Source organism: Rhinoderma darwinii, chromosome 10 (assembly GCF_050947455.1).
Source record: "Rhinoderma darwinii isolate aRhiDar2 chromosome 10, aRhiDar2.hap1, whole genome shotgun sequence".
In the NCBI taxonomy this organism is placed as follows: Eukaryota; Metazoa; Chordata; class Amphibia; order Anura; family Rhinodermatidae; genus Rhinoderma; species Rhinoderma darwinii.
Genome location: NC_134696.1, coordinates 84125850 through 84148139, shown reverse-complemented (window position 1 = coordinate 84148139; position 22290 = coordinate 84125850). Strand labels below are relative to the sequence as shown.

The 22290-nt window shown below is 42.7% G+C and overlaps 1 protein-coding gene across 1 annotated transcript; it reads right to left on the bottom strand.

The window, feature by feature from the left end:
* Positions 1–7255: 7255 nt before the first annotated feature.
* On the bottom strand, positions 7256–16033 carry LOC142661520 (T-cell surface glycoprotein CD3 gamma chain-like). Its single transcript, XM_075838929.1, has 6 exons — positions 15920–16033; positions 15765–15794; positions 12452–12637; positions 11460–11591; positions 10412–10455; positions 7256–7467 (listed from the first exon to the last, which is right to left on the bottom strand). The coding sequence occupies exons 1-6, from the start codon at positions 15978–15980 to the stop codon at positions 7399–7401; spliced, it is 522 nt and encodes a 173-aa protein (XP_075695044.1). The 5' UTR covers positions 15981–16033; the 3' UTR covers positions 7256–7398.
* Between the last annotated feature and the right edge of the window lie 6257 nt (positions 16034–22290).

Here is a 22290-nt window from a genome sequence, read left to right as displayed (position 1 = left end):
GAATGGGCACCACAAGCAGAAGTATACGCACCTACACGCCGAGGCATGCTATCAATTATGTTAATAATGGTTGTCTGAGGAATGTTATGCCACGCTGAATACACTTGGTCATGCAACTTATCAAGATTGGCTGCTGGTAGCTCCCTTCGCAATTACTGACCAATGACGTCCCAGATGTGCTTGATGGGAGACAAGTCCGGAGACGCTGCAGGCCATGGTAGCATGTTTAGGCCACACAGGCTGCTCACAGTAGCATAAGCAACATGCACCCTGGCATTGTCCTGTTGAAAAACGGCTTCTGGGACACTCTGGAGAAATGGCCATACAACTGGTTCCACGATCAAATCAATGTAACACTGAGCTGTTAGTGTGCGGGAAATATAGACTAGAGGGGTCCAGATACCATACATTATGCCACCCTATACCATAATCCCGGGAGTAGGACCGGTGTGACATTACCTTGTGAAGGCCTCTTCATGGCGTTGCCCATGTGCTTTCCAGACTAATCTCCGGCTATCATTGGATCCGAGAAAAAAGCGGGACTCATCGCTGAAGATAGACCTCTATCCAGCCTCCATTGCCGTCTTGATGTGCACCATGATAGCCTTTGAGAGCCGTGGCGTGTGGTCAATGAAACTCCTGTAGCTGGACGTCTGTCCCGTAGCCCAATGTCTTGCAAACGCCTTCTGATGGTTTTTTTGTCGACGCTGGTTGCCTCCCTAGGTTTGGGATGTGATGTCCAATTTCACTTGCAGTAAAGAATGGATCACTACCATTCTTCCAGTCAGATGATCCATCCATGCAGAGGTTAGTCTCCGCGCACCTCTTGCTGTCATTCCCGCTCGTCGTTGTTCTCCCAAACTCAGGGACACGCAATGTTGAAAGTGCTGACATCACGGCCTAGGCACGTAGCGATCTGCCGATATTTGTCTTTTTTCAACTGTACGAACTATGTAACTATGTAACTATGTAATGATAAACCAAGGCCTCTCAGTTCAAAGATTCTGTCCCTCTCAATTTGCGACAAGTGGCGACAACAGGCACATCGATGAATAGTAGGCATCGCACAATCATCACAGCCAGACTCCCGGGATCAAGAAACCTCTGATCTCGACCATTTAACCCCTTAGATGTTGCAGTTACCGCGGCATGTAAAGAGCTTGACAGGGGGAAGAGGCTCCTTGTGTCTGCCCATCAACCCACGTGCGACAGAGCTCCATCACAGAGTTTTCCTGCACTGCGACACTCGCAGTCATATGCTGTGAGAGTAACTACAACACAGCTCCATTCACTTGATTGGAGCTGTGTTGCAAATCCGCACAGTGGGTGGCCAGGTGACCCACGGTTCAGAATGTTATGGCATGTCCTAGCGATATAACATTATATGAGAATACCACTTTAATGTCCACCATAACCTTTTTTTTTTTGTTAATGGATCAATAGGCTGCGTTTTTCACACATCCCATGATTCCCTTCACATAGTCATAATTACATTATAAAATTCTGGTTGTCTGCAGCCACCAGTAGGGGGAGCTAACTATATATGGATTTATAAAGGCTACATTCACACAGGGCGGATATACTGCGTCAAGGTACACAGTGTATCCGCCCTGACCACCACAGGGAATTCCGGATGAAAAACCACTCCAAATCGCTGTGGAAAACAGAATAGGAAATGAAAAAGAAAAAAGCATACTTACCCTCTGACGTCCCGCAGACTGGCCTCCTGGAATGATGTTTCATCCCATGTAACCGCTTCAGCCTGGGATTGGCTGCAGTGGTCACATGGAATGAAACTTGATCCCAGGAGGCCGGCCTGAACGAAGAAGCACAGAATTCTGGGTAAGTATAAGATTTTCTTTTTTCTGCTACAACATCTGCTATTTGTTGTAGGTTTTAACTCCCCATTGAATTCAAAGGAGAAAAGCAGTGATAACGCAAACACAATTGACATGCTGCGGATTAAAACACCGCAACACAGGTCACGTTCTGAGTGTTTTTCCCCGCTCAGAATTTACGCCGTGTAGATGAGATTAGTTCAAATCTCATCCACTTTGCTGCTACTGTATTATGCTGTGAATTTTTCCGCAACTAAATCCTTTGCGGAAAATCCACATTTATTTACGCTATGTGTGAACATATCTGTATGATAGATTTTGCCAACCCCGCAATCTTTACAGCTCAGTGCTGATCGAGGTTCTCTCATGCAGGGTAGAAACAGATTTCCCTGTCTGCAACAGTCAGCGCTTCCTTGTTAATGGATGGAGTGTGAAGTGACCACCGCTCGGCCAGGCGCCGCTTTCCTTCATTAAACAAACAGCAAGAACAGCCTCGTAGCTGCTGAATATAGGCACTTTGCATTGATAATGATTACTGCAGTAAAGATTTTGCCCCACCAATATAATTTTCCCTTATGACGTTGGTAAGCGTTTTTGTTTTTTTCAGGGTAAGGATCATTCTCCCATCCCCAAAAGCTTAAAGGAGTTGCGTGAGATTAGAATTAAAGGTCTGCATTTTTTGCAGAAACAGCGCCAGTCTTGGGCATTGTCTATGTTCAGTACTGCAGCTCAGACCCATTCATTTGACCCTTTCAATTACGAGTGTCCTGCAATCAGGGTCAGATTGGGCCATCAGAATATGGTAGGATCCTCTGGTGCGCCGGAGCGCTGCCCAATATTGGGCCACAAGGTCCAGCAACAAACAATCCCATTTGGAGTTGATGTTATAGCCAATCACTTGCTTCCAGGGTCTTTTTCTTATGGGATGATTCCTATTAGACCTTATTGATATGTTGCGCGTTTGCAATAATAACAATAAGGATGAAACGAAAACTGCATGTCCAGTATAAATGTGTAACCAGTATGATGTGCAGAGTCCATGAAGGGGGCGGGTGGAGCAGGAAGTCTGTGATGTAAAGCTTTAGCCAATAGCTGCAGAGCAGGAAGTGATGTCTGAGGAAGGAGGCGTCGTCTTGGAAACGTCTTTTGTATAGCCGAAGAACATGCAGATATTTTGTTATTTTGTGTGGTGTTAAATAGTTACATAGGTTGAAAAAAGACACAGGTCCATCAAGTACAACCTTTCTTAATTAATTGCACGTCTTTTATTGCTAGAATAGTTATAACCCTCTAGGCCATTTATCTTCAAATAAGTATATAGCCCTTTTTTCCATGCGTTATGTGTTAAGGACCTATAATGTACAGTGTTACCACCAGGTCAGTCGGTATTAAAGTGGTTGTCTAAGAATCGACAATTGTTACCTATCCGCTGTGGTCCCCACCACGTGGATTCCTATCAATCACGAGAGCGAGGGTCTGGAACTCACCATTCCTCTTTATCGCAACCCTTGCAGTGAGGAGTAGCTTGAATGTGGTTGAGTATGTGCCTGCTGCTCCATTTAATGTCTACGGGAATGACGAAAACAGCGGAGCGCTGCAGTCAAGCAGTGAGGCGCAACAGGGGTTCGGGATCCCCATTCTCGCAATCATTGGGGATCTAAATGGTGATACCAGCAATTGGGCAATTATCACTCTGTGGGTTGTTGATAATTGTCCATTCTAGGAACGCCCCTTTAACACAGGAAGGCCATTGAAAGTAAAACATTTTCACCAGCAATAGCAAGTGGCAGTAATTTTCTATAATAAGGTTGTTACTTACTGTTTGGATTGGATACTACTCTTTTGCTAGGCCAACAAGCCTGAGAATTGTCAGCAGCGTCAGAACTAGGTCAAGTGTGGGACCTGTGCCGGTGGGAGAATTTAACGGGCAAGGCAGTAGAGAGACAGAGACCCTCACGTTCAGCTGCCGAATATGCGCACACTGCCTGACTGCACAGCCCCCGAGAGGCAAGAGCGGGGCCGGAGGAGGATACCGAGTTACAGTGAATCATTGTCTGTCTGAGGCACCCAGACAAAAGTGGACAATTACACTTAGTGTGAAGTCATCCCCCAAAATGACATCCACTTTTTACCTGTGTTAAGGTGTATTTAGAAGTGCCAGTTTTGTAAAAAATAAAATAAAAATTACCATGATTTGTGCAAAATTGCAATAAAAAACACCACAAAACCAGCACATGTACAGCCTAAACCTGGCCGGTATTTTGGGTTTAAAAGGTGGCAACCTTATGTACAGAGCACCTTAAAAACTTGCATTTGTGGGTGATTATGAAGACTTGCCTGGCGTTTCATTTAAACATAAAAGTAATTGGGATGTTCCCGCTCAGACTTTACATTTTAAGTACGTTTTCAATTATTCTTCTCCTTTTAGGACTTGTTTATAATAATTTGACCATTGCTCTGTTCACATCTGCATTGGAGCCTCTGTTGCAGATTCCATCACATTTGACGGAAAAAACAGCACGGTATGTGGTACCATTTTTTTCTGGCAAAATGTCGGACACCATGACGAAACCCACTATGAGTTAATGGTTGCCGTTCGTGTCTGTTGTGTGACGCATATGTCACAGCTTAAATTCCATTTTTCTGCTCCTATGACATGACAAAAAAACGTAATTCACAACACAGATGTTAACTTAGCTTAACACGGAGAGCTTTCTAAACCATTTTAGCTGCTTCCTCCAGCATTTGGACCAAAAAGAATAGATCAGCTAAAATTGAACAGACAACTCTCAGTATTAGACCATGTTGCTAATGGTAAATCCCTATTCACACGGCAGAATTGAATTCGCAATATTCCGCCTCCCATTTGTTTTAATGGGAGTCGGATGCTTCTTTTTCCCGCTAGCTAATTTTTTCAGCTAGTGGAGAAAAAAAAGCGTCCTGCTCGATCTTCGGTCGGATTTCGTCCAAAACCCCCATTGAAGTCAATGGGAGGAGGAATCTTCCTGCTACTGGCAGAAATAATTCCGCGGCGGATTTTGCAGCAGGACCCGCCATGTGAACAGGGGCCTATAGCAGTGCCGTGAATTTTTGTAAAAATCTGTGTAAAAAAAATCTGTAACTGAAACTCTGATTTCTGCCGGGGATTGGCCAGTGGATTTACATGTTTTAGTTTAATGTTTAGTCTTTATTAATCCTTTGTACATTGTGTAGTGAACAAGTAGCTGACTGTCGCTCACAGATCACTAGTAGAAATGCTGCCATTTAAATATCACCAAATTAAATCTGATTTTGGCGGACAAATTAACTAGGCATTACAGATTACCTGATGTGCCGAAGACAAAAGCCATCGCTCTGCATAGCTCTGATGTAGGACTGTAAGGATATAGGATAAGCCATCACAGACAAGAGCCAAGGGGCAACTCGATTCATAGTAAGGACTAGCCAGGAGCAGGAACCAGAAGGCAGATGAAGCAAAGAAGCCAGAAGGGCAAGACCAGATACAGTTATCTATCTCCCTTAGGCCCGATTCCCAGTGCGTTTCAGTTTTCTGTCGGGAGCATTTCCTGACGCATACCTCTGACAAAAGGCTCCAACATATGTCACATTATAGTTATACAGTGGCATACGCTGCCAGAGGGTATCATTGTAAAAAAAAATGTTGCCATGCGGTATACGTTTTTTACTGGATGCCTCATTAAATAGCATAGTTGACTACGCTGCTTCAGTTAAAAAAAAAAAAGCATGCCGACTCACCGACATATGCCACAAGAATGCTCTTTTTGGCATATGGCAGGCCGATGGGGCCTTATGGATTCGTTCAGCATATGTTCTGGGAGCAATGCAAGTCCATACGCAAAACATACACTGCGCATTGTGATTAGAGAATTAAGAGGAGGAGGTGTCAGCTGCCAGCCGCCTGCTGCTTCCTACCATGGGCAACCAGTATGATATCTGCAACCAATATGGAAACCTGAGGCTGGGTTAGAATACTCAAATTAAGATTTGTTACGGGGGGGGGGGGGGGAGCATTGTTATGTGGGTTTGGATTGGAAGTAGTGGTAAAATGTCATTGCCCAGCTGGAGTTTAAAGGTACACATGTTAAGACATTAGGGAATAGTAAATCCTTGAAGTGACCCACTGGTCATCTGAAGGCCAACACTGCTCACGTGAGGGCCCCACTGGTAATACGATGGCTAACACTGCTCACGTGAGGGCCCCACTGGTCATCCGATGGCTAACACTGCTCACGTGAGGGCCCCACTGGTCATCCGATGGCTAACACTGCTCACGTGAGGGCCCCACTGGTCATCCGATGGCTAACACTGCTCACGTGAGGGCCCCACTGGTCATCCGATGGCTAACACTGCTCACGTGAGGGCCCCACTGGTCATCCGATGGCTAACACTGCTCACGTGAGGGCCCCACTGGTCATCCGATGGCTAACACTGCTCACATGAGGGCCCCACTGGTCATCCGATGGCTAATACTGCTCACGTGAGGGCCCCACTGGTCATCCGATGGCTAACACTGCTCACGTGAGGGCACCACTGGTCATCCAATGGCTAACACTGCTCACTTGAGGGCCCCACTGGTCATCCGATGGCTAACACTGCTCACGTGAGGGCCCCACTGGTCATCCGATGGCTAACACTGCTCACGTGAGGGCCCCACTGGTCATCCGATGGCTAACACTGCTCACGTGAGGGCCCCACTGGTCATCCGATGGCTAACACTGCTCACGTGAGGGCCCCACTGGTCATCCGATGGCTAACACTGCTCACGTGAGGGCCCCACTGGTCATCCGATGGCTAACACTGCTCACGTGAGGGCACCACTGGTCATCCAATGGTTAACACTGCTCACTTGAGGGCCCCACTGGTCATCCGATGGCTAACACTGCTCACGTGAGGGCCCCACTGGTCATCCGATGGCTAACACTGCTCACGTGAGGGCCCCACTGGTCATACGATGGCTAACACTGCTCACGTGAGGGCCCCACTGGTCATCCGATGGCTAACACTGCTCACGTGAGGGCCCCACTGGTCATCCGATGGCTAACACTGCTCACATGAAGGCCCCACTGGTCAGAACTGCATTGATCACACTTTTATAGTATGCCTAATGATCCCTGCAAAGTACATATTTCATGTAGCCCCTCTGATAGATAGGACTGGAAAACCCGAATACTAATATAAAGGGTCCATTCCTTTATACAAATTGCAGTTACTTTTTTGTCATATTCTTATCATTCTCCTCTACGTTGTACTCGTCTTTCTCTCTGTTACTTTCTTGTCTCCACTTCCTTTTCACTCAGACTTTCGAGGTTGGCTTTGAACATGTAGATCACAGGTGGAAGACTCTTCCCCCTCAGTCAGCTAAATAACCCCACAGGATTTCCGTAGTTTTCATGCGTTTTAATCAGCACAGAAAAACCGACAACAGATATTTTCCATTGCTATAATTCAAAAAATGTACTTAAGACAGCACAACAGCCATTGAAGGCGGCAACATTGCGAAATATTAAGAAAACACAAACATGGCTAGTGCCCAGCACTCTCAGAAGCCTCCTCTCTTAGGGCGCGATGCGAGATAGCTGTACTGGTCATTATCACGTTGTCTCAATATCTGAGGGATAGGGTTAGAAAAGAAAATGATCAATTATATGCAGGAAAATAACACTGAATAGGTAGCTACATTAATGTGAGTATTTTTAGGGTGTACACACACAGTGCGGTCAAATTGTGTATTTTTGTGGAGATTTGTGCAAAAAAAAACAACACGGTATGACTGCACTGTGGAAATCCATTTTAAGGCTGGGTTCACACGACCTATTTTCAGGCGTAAACGAGGTGTATTATGCCTCGATTTATGCCTGAAAATAGGGCTCCAATACGTCGGCAAACATCTGCCCATTCATTTGAATAGGTTTGCCGACGTATTGTGCAGACGACCTGTAATTTACGTGTCGTCGTTTGACAGCTGTCAAACGACGACGTGTAAATTGACTGCCTCGGCAAAGAAGTGCAAGACACTTATATACATTATATGCAGGACACTTCTTTGCAACGTAATTTGAGCCGTTCTTCATTGAACTCAATGAAGAGCAGCTCAAGATTTACGAGCGTCACAGACGCCTCGCATAATGCGAGGAGGAGCTTTTACGGCTGAAACGAGGCAGCTGTTTTCTCCTGAAAACAGTCTGTCATTTCAGCCGTAAAAGCCTCTCATCGTGTGCACATACCCTTAGGGCATGTGCACACACAAAATCAAAACCGTCTGAAAATACGGAGCTGTTTTCAAGAGAAAACAGCTCCTGATTTTCAGAAGTTTTTTAAGCCACTCGTGATTTTCGTGGCGTATTTTACGGCTGTTTTTGGAGCTGTTTTTCTATAGAGTCAATGAAAAACGGCTCCAAAAACGGCTCAAGAAGTGACATGCACTTCTTTTTCGCGGGCGTGTTTTTACATGCCGTTTTTGGAAAACGAGATGTAAAAAAACGCCCCGTCGGAACAGAACTCCGTATTTCCAATTAAAATCAGTGGGCAGATGTTTGTAGGCGTTCTGCTTCCGTTTTTTCAGGCGTTGACGATATAGACATGTGGATCGGCACTGGTTTTCTCCATTTACATGCAGCAATGATCGTGGCTATATGGGGACGAAGAATCGTTAATATGATCGTTTGTCACCATACAGTTTGCATATTGTCTGCAGCACATCCCCTATTTAAATAGGAAGATGTGCGGCCAACAAACAACCATGTTTATGGCAGCATTAAAGGCTATATAAACCTTTGAAGACTTCCGCCAATGGTTTCCGTTTGTCTCAGTTGTGTAAGGGTTCCGTCGGGTTCCATAGTTTTGACGGAATCAATAGTCGACTACGCTATTGATTCAGTTAAAATGACGGAAACCTTGCACAACTAAGACAAACGGGAAACCATTGGCACCGGATCCGTCACCATTGAAATAAATGGTGATGGAAAGGGAAACCTCTGGTTTCCGTTTGTGTCAGTCAGGGCTCCGTTCCAACGGAAAGCTCAGACGGAACGTCGCCCTGACGCAGATGTGAACAAAGCCCTATAGTGTTTAGTGAAACTTTGCAATTGGTTTTTAATTTAAAAAAAAAACTTTGAGATACAGCTGCTTTGTATCCTGGATACATAAAAGCTGTATCTTGCACTGAAACTGGATCCATCAGGTCAGCGGGACTTACGGCTTCAGTGACAGCGGATCCTGCGTGTCTCTGACCGAAGCCGTCAGTTACATAGGTTGACAAATGACACACGTCTATCAAGTTTAAACTTTCCCATCAATTATACATAATTCATTGCTAAATTATTTATAACCCTCAATGCCATGTGTCATTAGATAAGCATCTAGCCCTCTTTTGAATGCTGTCATTGTATCTGCCACTACTCTAACTGTAAAGAACCCTTTCCTATATTAATGTCTGAAAACCTAATTAATCTGTTAAGGACCACAAGGCGTGTGGTCCTGGGCTATAACCGGATGCAAATGTAAATGTATAGTGTGGGTATAAAGCTCCTGCAATCTTGTCCCCAGCTGTCAGGGACTGCTTCTTGCACAGTCTCAAGGAGGCCGCTGCCTCTATTGTGATTGCTGGGTGCCCCCAGCATGGCAGAGTTGCTGGGTCTTAGCAAACCCATATCAGTTCTGTGTGGGACTAATGTCACCACATGGGGTTGTTTTCCCCTGTAAATAAAAATAACAATTATGAGACAGTCACCCGAGACTATACATACTATATATCAAACGACGGAAACAAAATGAGGAAACCATTCTTATACTTTTCTTGTGTGTGCATTTGCAAATGGAAAAAAAATTAAGACCTATAAATAAATAAAAAATTGCATTTTGCACAATTTACCCCTAACAAAAACAAATAAACCCCAAAAATAGTTCTATAAAAAATGTTTTTGAAAAAAAGCCCTATGGGTCATGGAGATGCATAAAATATTATAGCAGCCCAGCAGTCAAGGCCGTCAAAACCTCACCGCCAAAACCGAATAAAAAGTGTCTGACCATTTAGGTCCAAAACGTTGTGGTCGTTAAGAGGTTAATTAAATAAGAAAACGGAATACCCCTTAATAAGCTGTGCATCGATATCAGTTAGACATAATCAGGACAGGTTTTTTCTACCTCTGGATATGAACAAGAATATTTCCATTCAGTATAAGTAAGCAGAGCTTTTGAAAACATTATGGAATTGATTCACTAAGTATATTAGAAAGTTGCATAAGTATACATGACTTACATAGTTATATTATGGCTATCAATGAGGCCATATCCATTTTTATAACATAAGGGCTTCATTCACATCTGCATCGAAGGCTCTGTTAAAGTCCATGCGTTCTCTTGGGTGCTGTTGGTGTCCGTCTTACGACGGATTTGGCAATTTTTCAGTGTTCTGCCCCTAAGAGTGAGCAGAACAATGGAAAACAAAAATATAGATGTGAACGAAGCTTATGTCATAGATGATGCCCCTCATTTGGGGTCCGCTAGTAGTTTTGTACTATTGCTACAGTATAACAGTCCTTGTTCCCACTCACCTGATATTCAGAATCTTTTTCAATCAGATTCTGTTTGTCAGACGCTATAAAAGGTTAAAAAGAAAGTTATTCAATTATATTTCTACAAGGATAAACATATCAATCATCTAAATTGTTTTATCTTTAGCTGGATGTTTTTTTAGCTTTTAGTGTCACACGTGTGTGAAGTGCCTTATATTTGAGCAGTCCCGTCTGCGATAACGCTCTAAAAAATCAGTGTAAAATTATACTAAATTATTACATCAGACCTGGTCATTATCCGTTATAAAATTCCAACCCAGTCACCATGTACGCTATCAGATCAGTGGTGAGCGAAATGGAAAATCCCATTTTGGAGAAAAGCTTTTATTTTTATATTATGTTATATTCATATTATATTTACTTAGGTGTGAATGAGTCTGAGTGGTTTTCTTGTAGAAGTCTATAGGGTGGAGCTTGTAAACTTGTTTGTTGAGGGCCTTGCCCAATCACATCTACTGTTACTCAGCAGGTCACATGACAAAACAGTCAGTTACATGTAGAGAAAACAGCTGAATTGTTTATTCCAAAGCCGGCCATAAACATTAGATAGCGGTCGGCCCACAACTATCTCACCCGACTCCCCCATACACAATGAGAATTGGGGGAGGGTAATAAGCCATTGCCAGACACTACTGACAGTGGCTTGTTTCCTGCGGAAAAAGATCAGACATGTTGAAATCCATGCTTGATCTTTCTTACCCCCGATATCAGTCATCGAGGGGTAGTCAAGAGCACCCAATAAACAAAAGATTAACAGCTGTCCTGCCAAAATCGGTTGGTTTCACCTACTTTGCTCTATGTCTGTCATACATTCATCATTTGCTTCATCCATTATATAATCTTCATCCATGCTTCTCATAATACACAATAATCCCACACACTTTCTACCTATAAGCAATACAGGCTCCATCCACGCAGCTCAGAGAGCAAACACAAGCGTCCCGTGACTTCTAGAATATATCTCAGGGCTCAGCTAGTGAAATAGATTCCATGTGCCCTATATATAATAAAGGAATCATTATCTAACCTCGTCCTGGTCGGCGTATCTCTGAATCAGAAACAAAATATACAGCCATAGCGATAAGACCAATCATTATGACATCAGCCACAATGAAGCCAGCGATCGTTCCCGGTTCCAGTTCTATGCAGTTCATGCACCCTGACAAACAGAAGAAGTTTATACATTTAATAACTGTAATAATGAAAGTTGGGGTAAGATATGGAGTATAAAATGGGGAGGGGCGCTATGCAAAAGGTTGTCATAAAGAACAATTTGATCAAAATGTGATCTAAGAACCTAATGTTTAAAGTACGACCTGTCATACTTGAATAACCATAAAATAACAATTCTGGAACATATTTTTTTAGAACTCTGCTTTGTGCCTTTCCTCTGTTATTCCTCCTTTAAATGTATAAATTAATTGACAACTGGGTGTTACCATGTCTAAGGGGCGTGTCCCTACACAGTCTCGCTCTGTCACATGTCAGTCTGTGTAGGGAAACGCCCCCAATGGGTAAGTTGTCAATTTATTCATAACATTTCTGGGAGGTGTAACTGAGGAACAAACGGCACAACGCATAGTTCTTGGATAAGATGTTCCAGAATTGTTATTTCATAGGAAACACAAATATTCACTAAAACAGACATTTCAGGTGAGATGACGGACCCTCTTTAAATCCTAGACACGACAACCCCTTTAAGGGTATGTTCACATGTTGCGGATATCTGCTGGAAAAATCCACTAGACATTTGCACATTTCTCACATTGTAAATTAACATGCTTTTTCGACAGATTATTTTCTAATAGTGATATACTGGTGGGCTCTTAGCACATCCTTCCAAATGCAATGCTGTTCCAATCTGCAAAGAGTAGGTTAAAGAATAAAGCTCCACCAGCTCCACCTCTACAACTTATATCTGATGATAAAAGCACCATGCTAAATCCTATAGAGTTCATATCTTCAAACTTCAGACACAAGCTGTCCCCACATTACTGATGAGAGACAATGTATACTCACTTCTCACATACACATGAATATATTCCCTTTTTGAACGATCTTTAGGGTTAGCGCGATAGTAGACTCCACGAGGATCGTTCCAAAGAGAACCCAAAAGCAGGTCCGTACCATTAGCCACTATGACGTCATCCTGAAACCATTTACAATCCTTGGAGCATTTAAGGTACAAATTGTCACCTTTTTCAACTATCGAGGAAAGAAAGAAAATGTTGACAGATAGGCCTCATGATGGAATGAAAAACAAGACCAAACTGGCAGCTGTCAGACGAGTGTTAAAACAACGGCCATCACGTATTTCAATGGGGCCACTCACACGACGTTCTTAAGAAATAATTTCGTTTGGGTTACGTTAATGCAGTTTCTCTGCCATGGGCATTCACATGCTTCAACTAAAGCAGGTCTGATAAAAAAAAAAATATTTTGGAAACAATGTTTGTTACATTTTTATATATATATATCTGAATATGTGTCTAGACATGGCAGTGCCACTTTGTCCCCTGTCAGCTCTGCTTGCCTTTCCCCAGATAGCCACATGGATGGCCATTGACTAATATGATTATAATAGACATAAAAAAAATAATTAAGTGTAGCTGACAGGGGACGAAGGCCAATGCGCTTTGTTCTAGCGATGGTCAGGGGTCACCTTGGTTGAACCCCCAGCTGATTAAACATTGGTGCCATATATTAGCAATATGCCACCAATGAATTTGATGAGATGACCCGTTTAATGGGGTGTTCTACCATCTTATACGTATAGTTGTAAATACACTTCCGCCTGTAGTCTGTACTAGAAATATTATATATAATAGAATTGGAAAATGGTGCAAAATAAAAATAAGGCTTATGTTAGACAAGTACTTTGTTTCTATTTCAAAACTATACAACTTTTTTAATAAAAGGTTTAAAGTCCCTGTAAGATGCACATTGGACTTGGCGATGATAAGTGGCAGCCATAAACCTCCGCCACCATTTATCCCAAAGGGAAACAATAGGATTGGAGTCTGGTAACCCAAATAGACATATTCTATTAACCATGGACTGCTTCAGCCGGTGGACTGTGCCTTAGGCTTTGTTCACACCAACATCCTAGCTTCCGTCTATAACCGAGCCATGAGCGCTATGGTGGATATGTTTTGGAATGAATCCCAATGAATCCTGACAGACCCTATTGACTTACAATGGGGTTCGGCAGATTTCTGATGGGATTACAGCTTTTTTACGTTATTAATAATGCAACAGACTGTGTTATTCTTGCCATATAAAATAAAATAACCCCTATTAGAAAGAGCATAACGTAGATGTGTGCCCAAAAGTATACAAAAGATTCAACTAAAAGGTCGGATTTTGTTAATAGCAGCACCAAAACTTCTCTGTGAGAATAAACATTTGTAGCACAGAAGATCCAGAATAGTCCGATTGTCCAGAAATTCGGACAATTCTTGTTGTTTCCAAAAGGTAAGACGGACAAGACTAGATTAAAAGATGAAGGTGCACATTTTATGCATGGTCTTAATTTTTAATTTCTTAATTTCCATTGAATTCTCTACCGTTACAATTAAATGTACATACTTTTCCGTGACCATCCTATAATCCGCAATATTTAATAATCCGACCCCTTTCAGATCATGTTAATGTCAGATTAAAGGAATTTACAGCAAACGTTTAACATAACATCCAACAAATATAGTCGGTAACTAGAAAAGCTAAGCCGAAGCAGTGTTCAAACAATAGGCCACAATTTACACTTTCTTCCATTAACCCATTGGGGCAGAATCACGTACATGCACAGCACAGAATGCAGCCATTAGTGCATTCTGCTGCGCATGTACGAGAAGGAGATCGTCCGGGCACAGAAGCATTGCCCGCAAGATAGCCGCGGGAGCCCAGCTGTGACTGACAGCTGGGCTCCCGCTGCAACGGCTAGGAATGGTGAAACCTCCATTCTTGGCTGTTTAACACCTTAAATGACCGCGACATTTAAGTTGTTTGACAGAGGGAGCTCCCTCTGTCACCGATCGGCGGCCCGCGAATGCAATCGCCGATGGGTTGCCATGGCAGCCGGGGGCCTAACAAAGGCCCCCAGGCCTGCCCTGGCTTTATGCCTATTAGGCCGTGCCAGAGGAATGGCCTACTATATTGCCTATCAGTTTTACAGTGACATGCAGTAATGCTTTAGTATACTAAGTTTATCCAAGCATTATATAAGTGATCAGAAGATCAACTGGTAAAGTCCCCTAGTGGGACTAATAAAATAAATAAATAAATAAAACAGTTAAATAATGTTTATTAAAAAATTAGATTACAGTAAAAATTTAAATAAAACCACTTTTTTTCCTCATAAAAAGTGGCATTATTTACTAGAAGTGCAAAAACACGCACGCACACACACACACACACACACACACACACACACACACACACACACACATACATACATACATACATATATATATATGGTATCGCCATGATCATAACGACCCGAGTAATAAAGTTCTCATTAATGAAGCTGCCGGGTGAACGCGGTACAAAAAAACAACGGCAAAAATACTTTTTTTTCCCCATTCCCACCAACAAAAAATTAAATAAAAGTTAATCAATAAGTCCCATGTACCCCAAAATGATACCAATGAAAACGACATCTCGTCCCGCAAAAAACAAGTCCTCATATGGTGACATTGACATACAAAATAAAAAATTACGGCTCTTGGAAAGCGGCGATGCAAAAACAAATAATTTTTGTTGAAAAGTGTTTTAATGGTGCAAAAGTAGCAAAACATAAAAAACACCTATACATATTTGGTATCGCTGCAATCATACTGACCCATAGAATAAAATTAACATGTTATGTACACCGCATAGTAAACGGCGTAAATTTGAAACACGTAAAACTATGCTGGAATAGCTGGGGTTTTTTTCAATTCCTTCCCTAAAAAAATGAATAAAAGATAAGCAATACAATATATACACCCAAAAATGGATGCAATTTGAAAAATACAACTCGTCCCGCAAAAAACAAGCCCTCATGTGGCTATTTCAACATAAAAATAAAAAAAGTTATGACTCTTGGAAGACGGGGAGGAAGAAAAACCGAAAAAGAATGCTTGGTCCTTAAGGCCGAAATAGACCTGGTCCTTAAGGGGTTAACACCCCTCAGATATAAGATTTTGCCATGAGTTAGATTAAGGTTTACTGCAGGTCGCCGACGAAAAAGTAAAAAAAAAAAAGATTCCCCCTATATGATCATTGCATGTAAAGTAAATTTAATGTCCAGTATGACTTCAAGGAACACAACACGTAACAAGAGGTTACTTACCCACCATTATGTTTTCGTCTTTCACATTGTCTATGGGTATTTACATGAAAGAAATGAAAATACGTCATCACAAACGATCATTGATGTATTTTTCCTGTAATGCATCTTCCCATTATCTTCAAATTAAATAAAAATGCTATGTCCCCTCTACATACCTTGGGCAAAGACGCCAATAATAAACAAAGTAACAGACAGCCAGAAACGAGAGGTAACCATAATGATATGTCGGCTGGGCTTCCAGCGTTGTAAATGATCAGCAGTGAACTCGTCTCTCTATGTGCAGGAAACAAAGTAAATGCAGCTGAAGCCACGGTCTTCCTGTGTGTGTCTCTGCTCCAACTGCGTGTCACGTTTTTAGGTGAGTGTCATTTAAAGTGGTTCTTTGGTTTCAATACGTTTATTTAACTTGCATTAAGGCGGGTTTCACATGGCCGTAATATCGCCACATATTAGCATCAGTTCCAGGACTCTCCATGGTTCCACTGAACTGAATTTTGATCCCCATGGTGTACTAAGTTTGGTTTAGTGGAACTGTGGGGAGTCCTCTGGGTGTTGCAGTCATAACATGGTGGATAATATACGGCCAAATCAAGTTTTTTTTAAAAACGGGCCAAAAAGTGCTAAAACTGTTGAATATACAATCATATAAAACTCCGACCCTTTACTGAGATCTTAGGGACTATGGCAGCACTGATGTGTTTTTATACGTACATTCATACAACAGCCTCGAAGAACATGTTGCTGCCTTCCCTCTTTGGCCACTTTTGACCTTCCTGACAGAGCCTCATTTTTCAAATCTGACATGTTTTACTTTATGTGGTAATAATTTCGGAATGCTTTCACCTATCCAAGCGATTCTGAGATTGTTTTCTCGTGACACATTGGACTTTAAGTTACTCACAAAATTTACTTGATATATTCAATATTTAATTGTGAAAAACACCAAAATTTAGCGAAAAATTGCAAAAATTACCATTTTTCTCAATTTAAATGTATCTGTAAAACAGGCAGTTATAACACACAAAATTGTTGCTAATTAAGATCTCCCATATGTCTACTTTAGATTGGCATCGTTTTTTGAACATCCTTTTATTTTTCTAGGACGTTACACGGCTTTGAACTTTAGCAGCAATTTCTCACATTTTCAAGAAAATTTCAAAAGGCGATTTTTACAGGGGCCAGTTCACTTATGAAGTGGTTTTGAGGGCCTTATATATTAGAAATCCCCAAAAAGTCACCCATTTTAAAAACTTCACCCCTCAAAGTATTCAAAACAGCATTTAGAAAATGTATTAACCCTTTAGACATTTCACAGGATTTAAAGCAAAGTAATGGTGAAATTTACAAATTTCATATTTTTTTGCAGAAATACATTTTTAATACAATTTTCTTTATAACACAGAAGGTTTTACCAGAGAAATGCAACTCAATATTTATTGCCCAGGTTCTGCAGTTTTTGGAAATATCCCACATGTGGCCGTAGCGTGCTACTGGACTGAAGCACCGGCCTCAGGAGCAAAGGAGCACCTAGTGGATTTTGAGGCCTTATTTTTATGAAAATATATTTTAGGCACCATGTCAGGTTTGAAGGGCTCTTGCCGTGCCAAAACAGTGAAAATCCCCCAAAAGTGACCCCATTTGGGAAACTACACACCTCAAGGAAATTATCTAGGGGTATAGTGAGCATTTTGACCACACAGGTTTTTTACAGAAATTATTGGAAGTAGGCCGTGAAAATTAAAATCTAAATTTTTTCAAAGAAAAAGTAGGTTTAGCAAATTTATTCTCATTCCCACAAGGACTGAAGGAGAAAAAGCACAGTAAAATTTGTAAAGCAATTTCTCCCGAGTAAAACAATACCCCACATGTGGTAATAAACGGCTCTTTGGACACACGGCAGGGCTTAGAAGGGAAAGAGGGCTATGTGGCTTTTGGAGTTCACATTTAGCAGGAATGGTTTGCGGAGGCCATGTCACATTTACAAAGCCCCTGAGGGGACAAAACAGTGGAAACCCCCCACAAGTGACCCCATTTTGGAAACTACACCCATTGAGGAAATTATCTAGGGGTATAATGAGCGTTTTGACGCCACAGTTGTTTTGCAGAAATTATTGGAAGTAGGCCGTGAAAATAAAAATCTACATTTTTTCAAAGAAAATGTAGGTTTAACAAATTTTTTCTCATTTCCACAAGGAGTGAAGGAGAAAAAGCACCACAAAATTTGCAAAGCAATTTCTCCCGAGTAAAACAATACCCCACATGTGGTAATAACCGGCTGTTTGGACACATTGTAGGGTTCAGAGCGGAGGGAGCGCCATTTGCGTTTTGGAGAGCGGATTTTGCTTGGTAGTAGTTTTGTTTGGAGTCTTACTGGTGTTTCCGTTTATAATGTAGAGCATATGTAAGCTGGGCGGAGTACATCAGGGGCATAGTCAGGTGGCATAATAATGGGGTAAAAAAACAATAAAATGATCCGTAGATATTTGTTACTCTGTGACACAATCCTTTCTGCACAGGCCGGTGTCGCACTGATATATGGCGTCCGTTCTTATGCCCCTTTTGGTCCACACTCCGCACCTTTGCAGTTTGGGGAATTTTGCTGGGAAAGTGTTGTCCTAGTATAATACGGGCACCCTTCCAGCAGATATGTTTGGGCCCTCCTCTTCCTAGTTCCCTAATTTTAGGTCCTTGATAAATCGCCTCTTGAAACAGAAGAAATGTTCCCCTCGGGCACGACTACATATTTTTTATTTCGTGACTTATTGGAGCCTTAACTAATTTTATTTTTTGATAGACGTAGCGGTATGAGGGCTTTTTTTTGCGGGACGAGCTGTAGTTATTATTGGTACCATTTTTGGGTACATGCGACTTTTTGATCACCTTTTATCCTATTTTTTGGGAGGCCAGGTAAACAAAAAACTGCAATTCTGGCATAGTTTTATTTAGTTTTTTTTATACAGCGTTCACCATGTATTATAAACTACATGTTACCTTTACTCTGCGGGTCAGTACGATTCCAGCGATACCTAATTTATAGGACTTTTTTATGTTTTATAACTTTTGCACAATAAAATTACTTTTGTAAAAAGAATGTATTTTTTCTGTCGCCAAGTTGTGAGAGCCATAACTTTTACATTTTTTTGTCGACGGAGCTGTATGAGGGCTTGTTTTTTGCGAGACAAGCTATAGTTTTTATAGGTACCATTTTTGGATACGTGTGACTTCTTGATCACTTTTTATTCCAATATTTGTAGGGCAAAGTGACCAAAAAACAGAAACTCTGGTATAGTTTTTTACAAGGGTTTTTATTACTTGAAACTTTTATTGTTTTCAAACTTTTTTTTTTTTCACTTTTTTTTTACACTTTTTTTCAAGTCCCATTAGGGGACTTGAAGTTCCAACTGTCTGATGTTTTTTTTTCTAATACATTGCACGACCTACGTCGTGCAATGTATTAGATCTGTCAGTTATTCACTGACAGCAAGCCGATTAGGCTTCGCCTCTCGGCGGGGCCTAATCGGCTTCCGTAATGGCATAGCAGGAGGCCATTGTGTCTCCTGTTGCCATAGCAGCAGTCGCCAGTCCTGATTGCCTGTCAGGCTGGCGATCTGCTAGTAACCGCTACGATGCAGCAATCGCTTTCGATTGCTGCATCGAAGGAGTTAATGGCAGGGATCGGAGCTAGCTCCGGTTCCTGCCGTTACAGGTGGATGTCAGCTGTAACATACAGCTAACTTCCACCGCTGATGACGCCGGATCAGCTCCTGAGCCGGCGCCATCTTGCCGGCGGCTATGGAAGCTGATCAGGCTCCACCGCCGGCCGGATCTTGACCGGCTTCCATGCTAGGCAGACCGGGAGGCCAGTATTAGGCCTCTGGTTGCCATTGCAGCCATCGGAACCCCGGCAATTTCATTGCTGGGGTTCCGATGAGCTGCAAACGGCTTAAATGTAGCGATCACGTTTGAACGCTGCATTAAAGGGGTTAATGGCGGGGATCGAAGCTAATTTCGGTCCCCGCCATTACAGCCGGATGTCAGCTGTAAGATACAGCTGAGATCCTGCGATGATGGCACCGCCTCAACTTCTGAGCCGGTGCCAAACATTTGGCGTAAGTATACGACATTTTGCGGGAAGCACTGGCTTTCCATGTCATATACTTACGACAAATGTCGGGAAGAGGTTAAAGTACGCAGCACTTCTCTTAGCACATGCACCTGTAAACTATCATACACTTTATGGATAAAAGTATTGGGACACACCACTTAATCATTGAATTCAGGTGTTTCATTCAGTCCCATTGCCACAGGTGTATAAAATCCAGCACTAGCCGTGCGGTTGCATTTACAGACATTTGTGAAAGAATGGGTCCTTCTAAAGGGCTCACTGAATTCCAGCGTGGTCCTGTAATAGGACACTACCTTTGCCACAAGTCAGTTCCTGAAATTTCTTTCCTCCTAGATATTCCACCATCAACTGTGAGTGATATTATTGTAAAGTGGAAGCGTTTAGGAACCACAGCAACTCAGCCACAAAGTGGAGACCACGTAAAGTTACAGACCGGGGTCGCCCTAGTGCTGAGGCGCATAGTGCATAAAAGTCGGCAATGCTCTGTTAACTCCGCTCCAAACCTCCTCTGGCATTAACATCAGCACAAAAACTCCCCCCCCCCCCCGGGAGTTTTAAGAGATGGATGAGCAGCTGCATACAAGCCTTACATCACCAAGCACCTGGCAAGCGCCGGTGGGTATGGTGTAATACACGCCGCAATTGGACGGGATTAAAAAAAAAAAAGCCCCTTCACTTCTGAATCTTTCTAGTATTTTTTTTTCACATCCACCACTAGAAGGAGCTGAATGCATATGTATTTATGCAGCTCCCATTCAGTTCACTAGAAGCTACAGAAATATGTATGCAATGAGCTCCCCTAGTGGCGGCTGTAAGCAGACAGAATTTTATCATTTAACTCCAAACAGGTGTGAAAGTAAGAAGAGGATTTGGAGACGGTGCTGACCGCTATAAAGCATAATTGCCAACAGTCCCAATTTGCTGGGACTCTCCCGAATTTACAGACATTCCTGGCAAATTACTGCCCTGGACGTGTCATGGCAACTTTCATATTCAATTGTATCTGTGTCCTCAGGATGCAGATACCATTGAATACTATGGCAGAGCAGAAAAGTGTCCGATCCCTGCCCTGCCACTCACTCCTCCTGGAGCAGAATTCCGCGCCAGAGCTTTGCCGATTCTCTAGCTGGGTATTCCACTCCTAGAGGAAGACCATGACGTCCCTGTCTATATATAGACAGTGACACCAGTGGCTCCTCCAGGAAAGGAATCCCCGCCAGAGCATCGGCATCGCTCTGGCTGGGGATTCCGCTCTTAGAGTAGGCCCCAATGATGCTATCTACAGGGAGGGGGGGGGTGTAGCGCTATCTATAGGGGTGTGCGTGTGGTACTATCTACAATGGGATGTGTATGGCACTATCTACAAGCGGGTGAGTATGGCACTATCTACAAGGGGTTGCGTATGGCACTATCTACAGGAGGCTGTGTGGCACTATCTACAGGGGATGTTGCATTATCTACAGTGGGCACTGTGGCATTATCTAAAGGAAGTGTGTGGCACTATCTACAGAGCGCACTGTGGCACTATCTGCAGAGCACACTGTGGCACTATCTACAGGGGACGTGGGCGCTATGTACAGAGGGCACTGTGGCACTATCTACAGGGGGAGCGTGGCATTATCTATAGGGGGCACTGTGGCATTATCTACAGGGGGCACTGTGGCATTATCTACAGGGGGCTGTGTGGCTCTATCTAAAAGGGGGGTTATTTGGCACTGTGGCATTAACAGACCACTGTGGCACTATCTACAAGCGAGTGTGTATGGCACTATCTACAAAGTGGTGTGTGTGGCACTATCTACAAGGGGGTGTGTATGGCACTATTTACAAGGGGGTTTGTGGCACTATCTACAGGGCGTGTGTGGCACCATCTACAGGGGCTGTGTGGCACTATCTACAGTGGGCACTTTGTCATTATCTAGTGGGCACTGTGGCATTATCTTCAGTGGGCACTGTGGTATTATCTACAGTGGGCACTGTGGCATTAGCTACAGGAAGTGTGTGGCACTATCTACAGAGGGCACTGTGGCATTATCTACAGGGTGGCTGTGCGGTTCTATCTAAAGGGGGGTTGTGTGGCACTGTGAAGGATGGTTTATTTGCTTATATTCTCTGTATTAAATTATATTATGAATTATCAAGCAGGATGCCGAATTACTAAGATATGTATTCTCCATTATTTTAATGACCTTTCCACAGTTCTTTACATAGTTGCTCAAGTCTCAAAGAAATGTGTTATCTTTATGTGTTCATAATATGGTCTTCATACATCTATGCTAGCGGGTTGGCTGAACGCCCAAACATAAAATGCAACTATTTGCGGTTATCTCCCTAATGGGAAAGAACAGTTAACAACATCCCATTGTATGTTTGTCTCCGGGTGTTACCTGATGTCAGCAT